Source organism: Protopterus annectens, chromosome 8.part0 (assembly GCF_019279795.1).
Source record: "Protopterus annectens isolate FY-2018-M chromosome 8.part0, PAN1.0, whole genome shotgun sequence".
In the NCBI taxonomy this organism is placed as follows: Eukaryota; Metazoa; Chordata; order Ceratodontiformes; family Protopteridae; genus Protopterus; species Protopterus annectens.
The window spans coordinates 334,038,233-334,051,732 of NC_056741.1; the positions used below are offsets into that span (position 1 = coordinate 334,038,233).

The following is a 13,500-nucleotide window of genomic DNA, read 5'->3' on the forward strand; positions in this document are numbered from 1 at the left end:
AACTGTACTTTCCATTACTCCATAAACTATCCATGCAGTCACTTATCCAGCAAATATTTTTTATCATTTTCTCTATTGTGGTGCAGTTTACATACAGTAAGGGAGATGATAGTGGATAAAAGAGATTTACAACAGTCAAATTTACATGACTAGGAGAAATATGTGGTTTTAAGAAATGAGATAAATGTAGCTCATGGGGAAATCCAGTTAGTATTAGAAGACTCCTTATTTCAAGGTAATTTTAAGGAGGAAGTGCTGGATTTTCTATCCAACAACCATCCCTTAATACCAGCATTATTCAGGATTCCAAAAACGCATAAAAATATATTGAATCCCCCTATAGGCTTATAGTGACATCACAGAGTAGTACCACCTACCCTTTGGGGATATTTGTGGATAGGTTAGTGAGAAATGTTTTACTTTCTATCGATTGCATACTAAGAGATTCATGGGATTTTCTGTCAAGGATTAAAAATTAATATTGCACTAACAACTCTAGTCTTTCCACTATTGATGTTGTAGTTCTGCTCACCTCCATACCCCAATCTCTTTTATGAAGCCTTGGTTGAAAGGACGAGGTTAAGTGGCACCATGATTCATTTTGTAATGGTACTCATGGAAATTATTCTGAAAATAATTTCTTTATTTTTGAGGGGGAGTACTTCAGATAAATTAGAGTAGCAGCAATGGGAGCAAGTTGCTCCCCACTCTTCGCCAACGTGGCTATGTATAGTTGGGAGAAGAAACACATTCTTGAAAGTATTTATTGGTCATGTTACTTGAGATTTCTGGATGATATTTTTATCCTGTGGAAAAACACAAAGAAGCAGGTGGAATTTAGCCAATATATTAATGGAATTTGTAGCTATTTTCAATTTACTACTTTACATTCAGATGAGAGTATAAATTATTTAGATGTAACCTTAACAAAGGATAGGGTTAAGGGTTGTTTTACCTCAAAAATTGTAGGAAACCTACGTTTTCCAATGATTATTTAGAATACGATAGTTGTCACCTTGTCTTTATTAAGAAAGATATTGTTAAAGGCCATATGGGTAGGGTAGCCAGGATATGTTCAGAGAGATATGTAATAGGGAAATGGGTAACTTGGTGAGATTTTTTATGCAGAGGAGACACCCAACCCACTTGATTTACAATACTTGTGACCAGGTTATGGAAGGATGGGGTACAAGGTACAAACCCTGTGTTAGGGGTCCCTATTGCAATGGAAGATAAAGACAATAACTATGATAGTAATAGGAAGTTCGTCAACTCCATGGTTTTAACATTTGGGGAATTAAATAGTAAATTGTCTAAGCTTCTGGTGTCATTCAAAGGGGATCCAGTATCTGTCTGCCTGGGATGACATGATTGACAGACCATGATGCTTTGCCAGAGATGATCTGTACCTGTCGCCCCTGGGATTCAGGTTACTGGCTAAGGCTCTTGCCACCCCTATAGTGCCTTTTTTAGGCAAAGTTCAAAGGACAAAACCACCACTGTAACAGGTACAAGCATGCAAAATCTGAAGGTAATGCTACTCAGTGCTAGAAGTCTAAACCTCAAAGTGCACTCTCTCGAGGCACTCCTAAAAATGGAGAACATCAGTATCTGTGCAGTAACTGAGACCTGGTTCAAGGCTCCAGAGAGCACCCCTGCAGTACCAGGCTACAACTCTTACCACACTTTTCGGCCACTAAACCAGGATCGAAACACTAAAGGTGGAGGAATGTCCATATTCACCAAGGATATTCACACCACCAGGTTAGTTGCCCAATACAATGCATCTGAAATTGTCCAGGTGCAACTAACACTAGGTAAGACTGCAATCCAAACTGTAGCTTGCTACAGATCCCCCACCATGCCCCAAGATTCTCACTACACCTTTCTAAACATACTGGAAAATATTAATATACAACCAAACACCCTAATACTGGGCGATTTTAACTACCCTGACATTAACTGAGAAAGCTACTCATGTACCAACACCTTTACCCAACGGTTCTTGGAATTCATAAATTCCAATGCCCTGGATCAACTAATCCATAGTCCCACCAGGGGCTCCAGTATCCTAGACCTGGTCATTACCAACATGGGAAATCGATGCTCCACATCTATGGTCACCCCCTCATTGGTCGGGTCAGACCATAAGCTAATCACCCTTAACATCCACATCCCACCCCCCAGTAAGGAAACCTCCATAAAAAACTTCTCCAAAGCCAACTTCATTCTACTCAAGTCAGAAGTGACAAACTTCATGACACCCATGCAGACGGGAACTGAAAGTTCGACTGCTGAGTCCTACACTAAGGCACTGTACGAGCACATCCACTCATGCATGAATCATGCCATCCCAAATAGAACCAAGATGCTCTCCTTAAAAAAAAGGAAGCCAATCTGGTGGACCCTTACAGTAAACAAACTTTACAACAAAAGGAAGAATCTGTTGCAGAAAAGAGGAAAACTCCAGGATGTGAAAAACTCCCTTACCAGCCTCAGTAAGAAGCTGAGATCCCCTCATAAAATTCTCCAAAGCTAGTTACGAAAATAAAATTGCCAAATATTCCAGAGACAACCACAAGGCATTCTATAACTATGTCAAGAATCTAAATGGCAATGCTCAGATCTGCTCTGAGCTACAACAGAATGGCATTAAATATACTGATCCCAAGGATATTGCCAATATCCTGATAGATCGATTCAATGCCAACTTCACCCCCCTCACACCCCCTAAATTGGCCCATCTTAATACTGGAAGATTGCCAAATTCCGGTAATAACGGCCACACAGGTAAAAAAAACACTCTCCAAAGCTAAGAATACAGCATCCATGGGACCAGATGACATCCCAGGCTGTGTACTACATGAACTACAAAATGAACAGGCACCTCACCTAAGTGTCATGTTTAATCATACCCTCACCTCAGGCTTTGTGCCCACTGAGTGGCGCACAGCTACAGTTATCCCACTCCACAAGGAGGGATCCACCTTGGATCCCGGAAACTACCGCCCCATCAGTCTGACGAGCCTGATCTACAAGGCCATGGAATGTATTATCATGGAACTTATAAACAAAGACATTGGCAACCTTCAAACACTGGACCCCACCCAGTTTGGGTTCGTGAAGGACCGATCTTGTCTCCTGGACCTGATTGACTTCTTCAAATCAGTCTCCAGAGCCGTGGATGGGGGTAAGGTGGTCCACACAGCCTATCTGGACCTCACCAAGGCCTTTGACACCATCCCCCACTCTGGAATCATAGATAAACCTACTAAGCTGGGCATTAATCCCTACGTCACTCGATGGGTTTGCCAACTGGCTTACTGACAGAACCCACACTGTAAAAGTAGCTGACTTCAAATCCAGCTCCAGACAAGTGGAGTACCTCAGGTTTCAGTCCTGGGATCTCTCTTGTTTGGCATCTACTTCTCTGAAGTACAGGCCAACACTAAGGGACTCTGGCTAACAAAGTTTGCAGATGACTGCAAACTGGGAGCCATTACTGAATCCCCAAATTATGTGGATACTCTACAAAAAAGCCTTACAGAAACAGATGCTTGGTGCCAGAGCCATGGGCTCAAGCTCAATGCCAAGAAATGTATAGTTATCCCCTTTGGGAAAAAACATGTACCTGTGAATTACCACATAGGTGGCAGTACACTAAACACTGAAAGTGTGATAAGAGACTTAGGGACACAGGTGGACAGTGGTTTCACTTTCAATAACCACATCGCCACAACAGTCAGGAAATCCTTCTATGTAGCACACCTCATCACTAAGGGCTTTTCATCCAGAAAAAAGGAGGTCATTGTCCCACTGTACTCATCCCTCATTAGACCCATTATAAAATACAACCCCCCCTTTGGTATGTACCTCTTAAGACATCTGCAACAACTGAAAAGGCCGCAGAAATACCTCACTAAAAGAATCACAAGCCTAAAGCAGATGCCCTATGCTGAGCACCTTAAAAAACTCCAGCTATACTCTGTCGCATATCGTCTACTCCGAGGCGATCTCTGCTTAACATACAAGGCCATGTCAAACCCAGAGCTGTTGGACATGCTACACTTAAAGAAATCCCAGTCCCTAAGAACCACATGCTCCAGGGATCTAAACCTTGTCATCATAATAAACAAAACATGCTGGAGGGATATGTTCCTGACCCAGAGCCTCCCCAGACTCTGGAATAGACTGCCCATACATGTCAAGCAGAGCACCTCTTTGGCCCTCTTCAAAAGGAAACTTGATGATTGGATGCGAGAAAGGAAATTCACCCCGGGGATCACGTCAGTCGTCCTGCTAGACAGGGGTCCAGGGAAGTAAATAGTGTGGGAAGAAATAGCCAGGGAATAGTTATGGCTAGGCTTGTATAGGCCCTAGGGTTGATAGCCTAGTACCAACCTATGAACCTATAAGTGAGGAACATAAACAAACATTGGTTGTTATTTAATGGTAACAGTGATTTTACCGAAATATTGGGGAATGAACCCTCTTTTGTTTACAGAACTAACTTCAATTTAAAATTTTTACTGGAGCTGCTAACACTTCCCTGTATAGGATGAGTAGAGGAACTGTTGGGTGTGGATCTTGTGAATGTCATAAATATATTTTACTAGCACAGACAGTGGTAATAGGGGAAACCCAAATCAAGGTGTCCTTGGCATTTGGGTCTTGTGGGTCTACTGGATTAGTACACATAGCGGTCTGTCAAGAATGCTAACATTATTACATAGACAAGACAAAACAGGATGTTTAGAAAATGTATTTACGAACATATATATGCCATTATACACATCCCGACCCCACCCCATGCCCAGAAAACCACAGTGAAAAACTTCTCTAAAGCAAATTTCACACTCCTCAAAACCGAGGTGGAATCCTTCAAAGCCTCCGGGCCTCTGGATAATACGGCCCAGACCACAAAATCCTTTATAAACGCATTCTATGAACACCTTCAGGAATGCATGGATCATGCAATCCCAAATAAAACCAAGATCCAATCCTCCAAAGGCAGACGTCCTGTCTGGTGGACCCCAGCCATAAACAAACTATACAATAGAAGGAGGAAGCTACTACATGACAGAGCAAAATCCCAAAAAGGGAAGGCATCTCTGATCAGTATTAGCAAAAAACTACGGGCACTCATAAAATAGTCTAAGGCCAGCTTCGAGAGAAAAATTGCACAGGACACTAAGGATAATCACAAGGCTTTCTTTAGTTATGTTAGGAACCTGGGTGGGAATTCAAAGATATGCTCAGAATTACTCCAAAATGACAAAAAATACACCGAACCCACAGACATTGCCAACATCCTAGCTGACAGGTTCAGCGCAAACTTCTCCCCCCCCTCCCCACCAAAAGGGCTAATATCTATCCCAGCAGAGTGCTGCTCCCCTGACATCTCAGATGCTCAGGTAAAAGCTGCCCTCTCCAAAGCAAGAAACACAGCATCAATGGGACCAGATGGTGTCCCGGGCTGCGTCCTACATGAACTCCAAGAAGAGCTAAACCCAAACCTAAAACTACTGTTCAATCTCAGCCTTACTACAGGATATGTACCCAAAGAGTGGCGTACAGCAACAGTGGTCCCTCTCCACAAAGGTGGTGCCTCAACGGATCCTGGAAACTATCGCCCCATAAGTCTCACTAGCTTGGTCTGCAAAGCTATGGAAAGGATCATCATGGACCTTATAAAGATATTGGGGACCTACAGACACTGGATCCTACCCAGTTCGGCTTTGTTAAGGGCAGATCCTGCCTCTTAAACCTGGTCAATTTCTTTGAAACAGTCACCAAGGCCATTGACAAGGGGAAGGTGGTCCACACAGCCTACCTGGACCTCGCAAAAGCCTTCGATACAATACCCCACTCGGGCATTATAGATAAGCTCACCAGCTTAAATATAAACCCCTATGTCACTAGATGGGTTGCAAACTGGCTCAAGGACAGAACCCACATGGTTAGAATAGCTGGAGCCATGTCAGACTCCAAACCAGTTACAAGTGGCGTCCCACAAGGCTCAGTCTTGGGACCTCTCTTGTTCGGTATATATTTCTCGGAGGTACAGGCCAACATGGAAGGACTGTGGCTGACCAAGTTCGCAGATGACTGCAAACTGGGCAACATAATAGACTCTCCAGCTGACACAAGCATCCTCCAAAAGGGTCTCATAGAAACAGACAACTGGTGCCAGAGCCATGGCCTCAAGCTAAACGCCAAAAAGTGTATAGTCATCCCTTTGGCAAAAACAAAGTGCCCACAAATTACCACATAGGTGGTAATCCATTAAGTACAGAAGAAGTAATTAGGGACCTGGGGACCCAAGTTGACAGCAATCCCTCATTTGACAACCACGTGGCCAAAGTGGTTAGAAAAACATTTTATATAGCCCACCTAATCATGAAGGGATTCACATCTAGATCAGGGGAGGTCATCGTTCCTCTTTACTCATCCCTCATCAGGCCCATAATTGAGTACAATGCCCCTTTTGGGATGTACCTTACCAGACACCTGCAGCAACTGGAAAGACTCCAAAAGTACCTCACCAAGAGGATCAAGGGGCTCAAACAGATGCCGTATGCTGCCCGGTTAAAGAAACTCCAGCTCTACTCAGTGGCATACCGCCTGCTCAGAGGCGATCTGTGCCTGACTTATAAAGCCATGTCCAACCCGGAATTAATGGACATGCTGCACCTCAGAAAATCCAAATCCCATCGAGCTACGCGCTCGAGGGACTTAAACCTCAGCACTGAAATAAATAGGACATGCTGGAGGGACAGATTCATAACCCAGAGGCTCCCTTCACTCTGGAATAAAATCCCAGTCCAGGTTAGGCAGAGACCCTCATTGACTCTCTTCAAGAGGAATCTTGATGAGTGGATGGGAGATCGTAGGTTTACCCTGGGTATCACTTCTGTGTCACTGTTAGACAGAAGCGCAGTATACTAACCTCGAAAAAGGGCATAGCAAAATTAATTTAAAATGGGTGGCGAAAGCCATACACACTCTGGCTAGGCTTATAAATGCCCTAGGGCAGATAGCCTAGTATGAACCTATTATACGGGAGGATGAGAATAATGCCCTTTATAGACATCTTAAGAAGTATAAAACTTGTAACAAGTTTAATTTTGTTATACTGGAGATGGTAGAAAGGGACCCCGGGGTGGGGGTGGGGGGGTTGTAAAAACAAATTGTAAAAGGCAGAGCTCTGTTGGCAACTTAGAATTAAAGCTATGGTGACTCCATGTTTAAATGACTAATGTTATTCATGTTCATTCTTAAACATCGGGCTTTAGTTTTATAATAGTTAAAATGTTTTGAAGTGTATTCCTTTAAATTTTTATTGGCAACTATTTTTATCATGTTGGGATTGATTGGTGTGTAATTAATGTATTATTTAATGGATGTGAATTTTTAAATTAGACAGTTCTGAAGAAGTCCTGATGTTCAGGATGAAAGCGCTTGTTTTTCTTGATTGTGAATTAAATTTCAATTTTACGTTCATGCAGCTTCTTTGACCGTGTTTTTTTTCAGTTACAAGCTACCGAGTGCAGTTTTCTGTTCTAAGTTGTGGTTGGGCACTCATCAACACATTGTCTTGGTATCCATCCAGTCACTTATCCAGCAAGTATTTTCTGTCATTTTCTCTATTGTGGTGCAGTTTAGATACAGTAGTACAGTAGGGGAGATGCAAAGAAGTATTATTTTCACAGAAGGTAGATACTGGAAGAACTTTCCAAAGGAGGCACTGATATATGAGGGGGGGGGGATATATATATATATATATATATATATATATATATATATATACATATATATATATAGGGAATTTAGGAATGCATGGGATAGACATAAAGTTATTCTTAAGATGTGTGTGTGTGTGTGTGTGTGTGTGTGTGTGTGTGTGTGTGTGTGTGTGTGTGTGTGTGTGTGTGTGTATTGGAGTGATCCTGGGTAAGTAGGCTTTAGATCATCCCGTGGAGACAATAATTCAACTGCTGCAAAAAGATGGTAAAAGCAGGTTTAATTCCCAAACGAATCCTTTAGCACAGAAAAAGAACACAGTGGAGACAAGCGCTTTCGCCTGGACAATTCCAGGCTTTATCAAGTCAGAGTAAAAACAAACTGTGAAAGCACTACCTATATACCTAAATCACATGCTTAAATTGATTGTTAATTAAACAAAACAAGCTAGCAGAAAATTATTTAAAGACATATACCATTTCCTTTTAGCTTGTTACTAAAAGTCTATTGGGATGTAAATGTTTGTGTAAACCAAAATTGATTTCATATACAAATTTGTATATGAAATCAATTTTGGTTTACACAAACATTTACATCCCAATAGACTTTTAGTAACAAGCTAAAAGGAAATGGTATATGTCTTTAAATAATTTTCTGCTAGCTTGTTTTGTTTAATTAACAATCAATTTAAGCATGTGATTTAGGTATATAGGTAGTGCTTTCACAGTTTGTTTTTACTCTGACTTGATAAAGCCTGGAATTGTCCAGGCGAAAGCGCTTGTCTCCACTGTGTTCTTTTTCTGTGCTAAAGGATTCGTTTGGGAATTAAACCTGCTTTTACCATCTTTTTGCAGCAGTTGAATTATTGTCTCCACGGGTGTGTTTGGATATTGTTCTTAGTTGCTTCTCATTCTTCACAGGCTTTAGATCATACCTGAATGAGGTGTGTGTGTGTCTGTGATCGATCCTAGGTAAGTAGGCCGTAGATCATGCCTGAATGAGATATGTGCAGTCTAGGTGCGACTGATGGTCTTCGTCTGCCACAGAAATCAGGGAATCTTTATTTGTATTTCTTGCCTTGTGGTCCTCTACACAGTTGTGGATAGTTTTGTGGTACACAGATTGTTATGTGCACCTCAGTGAATACACATCTCTGACTCTGTATCATCATTAATATACCCTTTCTCTCTGTGATGCCATGAAGACCTCTGACCAGATTTTAATAGAGAGGGGAGTGCAGGGGTAACCCATGTTTGAAGGGTGTGGGGGCACATCCCTCCTTACAGAAAATATTTTTGGCATTTTTGAAGTGCCATTTCATGAACCTTGTTCGTTGAAACACTTGTCAAATGATTCGGTTAATTAACCATAATGCTCTCAAATCACCTGTTTTGTGAATTGTATGTTCTAATATTTGTCTAATACTTGTTTTTTCTAAACATTATGACTACCCTTTCACTTTAGTCATTGTCTAGTGGCCTTGATTGTTTCATCCGTAATGGATTTTTATTCCCTGAGTCACTCTGCTTTTATTTAATTTGTTAATGTATTTTTCTTGTCTGTATGTGTAGTAGTCCATCACAGACACATATCAGAAGGATGCCTGTTAAAAGTTAAAGGTCTGTAACTGTGATCTTCATAACTGCAGAATGCAGGTTTGACTAGGGCACAGTGTACCAATTCTGAGACTGCAGTTTGTTGAAGTACCCCCCCCCCCCCCACACACACACACACTATATGGTACAGTTCTTCTGGACTTCATATCTTGGACATAGCCCCCTCACCCTCATTGGGTATGCGGGTGTGTCTGAAAAGTGTTAATTACTTCTGATGGTGAACCATATCCATTGTTTTTTTTTTCTGACCCTTTCAAGTAATCTTTATTTCAATTTCAAATCTGGGTTGGTAATTTGTTTTCCATATCTTTCCCAGAAGGATTTCTATTCTGGCATGTTTTGCCTGTTGTTACAGTATAGTGAGTAACCAAGCCATTTCAGCACATGAGCATTTGCTGTAACTCTTGTCATATAACCTTGCATCTGAGAAGTTTTTGTGATCATCTCTGGCCTGACAGTACTTGTGTTTGGAGTCATTATGTTTAGCATCTTAGTTCCATGGGTTCCATTTTTGCTCTTGCTCATCGAACCATCTCATTGCATGCACCTCCTGATTGCTGATTGTTCTGCACAATTGTAGCGAGTGCCCAGTGTTATCCCATTAAAGCCTCATCCTTAAGGCCTGAAAGTCTTGACACAAGGGTGAAATGAGGCTAGAACAAGGACCCCATGAAGACAATTTTCAGTATGAAAAGGGCTATGGGTACGTTAAATGATTTTCGGTAGATACGTTGTCACAAACTTTTGAGAGTTCTGCATGGCACAGGAATATGAGGGTATTAACAAAGGAAGAATAGTAAAGGTGAAGACTATTACCTCTGGATCTTGTGAAGGGTAGGTAGGGAGATGGATAAGCTGATTGATGTAACGCTTCTTCTGCTTCTAGTATTTTCATTCCAGTGTGTTTGAATTCTTTCTACTACTTTCAGAGCTTTCCTTTAATCATAATAATTAGCTAAAGATTTAATTTACTATACCAGTCTAATACATTTTCAGCTGTTAATTTTGGCTCTTATGCTGCCCATCTGTTCATGCCAGTAAATCCAAGGTGGTCATTTCTTTTTGAGTTCCATCCTTTTTACAGAAATATTATCCTAGCACTTCTTGCTAGCACTTGTCTGCTGTGTTTTCCAGTGTACCAATTATCATTGAAGATAAATAAGCCCTTCATACTGTACTAGATGGTCTTCATACTTAAGCAGTTGTTAATACTTTCTTTGGTTGTATAGTACTTCTCAAATAGTTTATGTAACATTGCCTTCCAAAAGAAGATGCTTCCTATTCCACATTTGTTGGCCGCAGGCATATTTTGTTAAGCCAGCTACCTGTCAGACTACCTTCATGGTTTCCAGTCTGTAAAAGGCCTGACTTTCCAGGTCTGGAGGATCTTGGAATGAAGTAACTGTTAGTATTGTTTAATACTGTGCTTTAGTTAATGAGATAACCCTTTTTAATTATAAAATTGATGTTAGATTCCAGTTTGCTTTATGTACCTTTTCAGAAGATGTGGAGCATATTCACTTTTATTTGCTGTCTAACCTTGTGCGTGTACTTTCTTCAGGACATGAGTCATAGAAGAGGAAGTGAGGATGATGGAATATCTCTGAGCCACTTGCATTCTACACGATTAAATAGTGACTCTATAGCAGATGAGGACAGTGAGCATGGAGTGCCACAAATATCGCCAGAAGAAAGTGACCCAGAGCTTCACTCTGAAGAAGAAGAATGTGATGGGCAGATCATGAGCACATCTGGTTCAAGAGGTGAGTGTAGTTAAGAAGTGCTCTGCTATGGAGAAAATGCGTGGGATAGCCATGTAGCTGCTACACAGATTGATATGTCATTCTCCTCTTTTTTTTCTTCTGTACAGCTAGGATCATTAAAAAAATCAATGTTCTTCATAAAGTTTCTTGAATCATTCCATTGTTTACCTCACTGTTTTTATATCTGCCAGGACACCAGACTTGGTTCAGGCCACCTTGTTACACCACATAGACTCAAAGACCTATCTGCAATAGCCAGTGTTCAAAACAGATGCCATCAGCATTAGTGTAGGATACAACAAGATTGTCCAGATATTACTGTTGTTTTGGAATCGTGGATAAAACAAAACAATAATCTACCCAGCAGGCATCAGTTGAATGTTCCAATATTTGGAACAAGAATAGGAGGATGTTTGCTGCTAACCATTTCTTGACATGTTTCTGATGAGCTGCTATGTCACTCCCATACTGCCACCAGACTTTGATTCTAACTGGATTTCTTCTCCTTAGTATCAGGGGCAGAGCTGTGTGGCAGTGTCTTCTTCATCTGTCACTTTTAGCCAGACATGTAAAGAATCATTAAATTAAATTAATAAAAAACCACATCTTTGGTTCCTCTACTTCATGATTTTCTTTCCAGACCAAATGCCAAGCTGAAATTTTGTTAGAAGGCGTGATATTCTTTGTGTGAATGACTGATGCAGTACAGCTGCTAACAAGTGTTCTCTCAGACAGCTCGATTTTCAAGGCATTGCAGACATCCAGAAACTGGCCGGCTCCTCCCAACATGAGGACTCACACCTACATCTGGGATGAGAGTGGCAGTCGGCCCATGCCGTCTTCACTTCTTATTGCTGCAGGTGTACATACATCCTGGTGAGAAAGCTAAAGTGCCACTCAGTACTGACACAGACACAAAACTCCTCTTTTTGTGTTCCTTCCAAAGCTAAATTCTCTAATAGGGAAATGTTATTTTTTCCAGTTTTTTCAAATATTGTTGACATTGCTGCTGTTTTGTTTGTTAGTGAGAATTTGTAAGAAAACAAGTGTTTACCTACAGCATGCCTTATTTAGCCCTGAAGAGCCCTTGCAATTGGTGGTGTTGGACCTCCTACAAAAACTACCACATAAAGTGCTTATCCAGTTTGGGAAACTCGTACCTGACAGCTGACTGTGAAATTTGCATTGGTTTTATACATAAAGCCCAGATGAACAGAGAGATTGTACTTCACGCACAGCTGGCTGAGAAGAAGCTAGAGGCTATTATGCAGGCTGTTTCTTTGAGGGAGACACTACCCCATATGAAGATGCAAAAAAAAAAAAAAAGTCCACACCACAAGGAAGTTGAGGGAGAGAGAGGGCATTCATGAAAGAAGACAAGGACCAGAAGGTTGCTCCCATAGCACCAGAAAAGCATCACCATTTCTTATGAGACATCTTCCTGCCCACTAGTTTTAGTATCTGTCTTATCTGCCAACATTTCTCTAGCCCCTACAGAGACAGACATGCTGGCAGTAACCAGCATGTTCTTCCAAGCCATGTGTGTAATACTCCTGAGCCTGGAATTGGCAGCATAGCAAAGTAGAAAGGACTCTGGTTCCTACTCTCCTACTACTTGAGGCTAGGCTGATGTAAAAGTCAGCAGAATGTATCAGGGCAAGAGAAAAATACATGTGACAAGCCATATTGCCCATCACATGTCTCTTCTCACAACAGGATTGTGATAGTGAAGAACAGAGTGCGTTCAGACAGCAGTTGCAAGACCTACAAGCTAAAGCAGGACAACATGAATTGGTATTGATAATGGGTGACTTGAATGCACATATTGGGGCAGACAGAAAAGGATATGGGAATTGCCTGAGCCCACATGGGTAGGTCAACAGGAATATAGGGTTACCACCTGTCCCACTTTGCGAGGGACAGTCCCTCTTTGGGTAGTTGTGTCCTGCAAAAAAATTGTAAAAATGGCAAATGTCCTGAGATTTTAGGACAAAATTATTTCCTATATTTTATGTAATAGTTGCATAAAACAGTTATTCTGTATCTGAAACACCTAACTGTTATAAGAAACAGAATAATAAACTAAAATGCTGCAAGAATAAGCTTTTATTTAGGAAAAAAACTGAAGTTTTGTCCTTTGTACTGGCTGTGGGTATGTTTCGGCCTACTAAATCTGATGTTTGTACCAAAAATGTCCCACTTTGGGCATTTGAAAAGGTGGCAACCCTACAGGAATAAAGACTGAGAAGCCACTCTAGACTTCTGTCTGGTAAAATGGCTTGATAGTAGCCAACACATGGTTCAGAAACAGAGACAGTCACAAGATCACGTACAAGAGTGGCCAGCATGCAGCTCAGGTAGACTTCCTCCTAGTAAGG

The 13,500-nt window shown here is 41.2% G+C and overlaps 1 protein-coding gene across 4 annotated transcripts in view; it reads left to right on the forward strand.

The window, feature by feature from the left end:
• Positions 1-13,500, forward strand: part of ARHGEF2 (Rho/Rac guanine nucleotide exchange factor 2) — a 924,267-nt gene that overhangs the window by 892,859 nt on the left and 17,908 nt on the right. For all 4 annotated transcript variants that reach the window (XM_044079827.1, XM_044079829.1, XM_044079828.1 and 1 more), the window contains one exon: positions 10,921-11,122. In XM_044079827.1, coding sequence (XP_043935762.1) covers positions 10,921-11,122 — 202 coding nt within the window. The remainder of the gene's footprint in view (positions 1-10,920; positions 11,123-13,500) is intronic.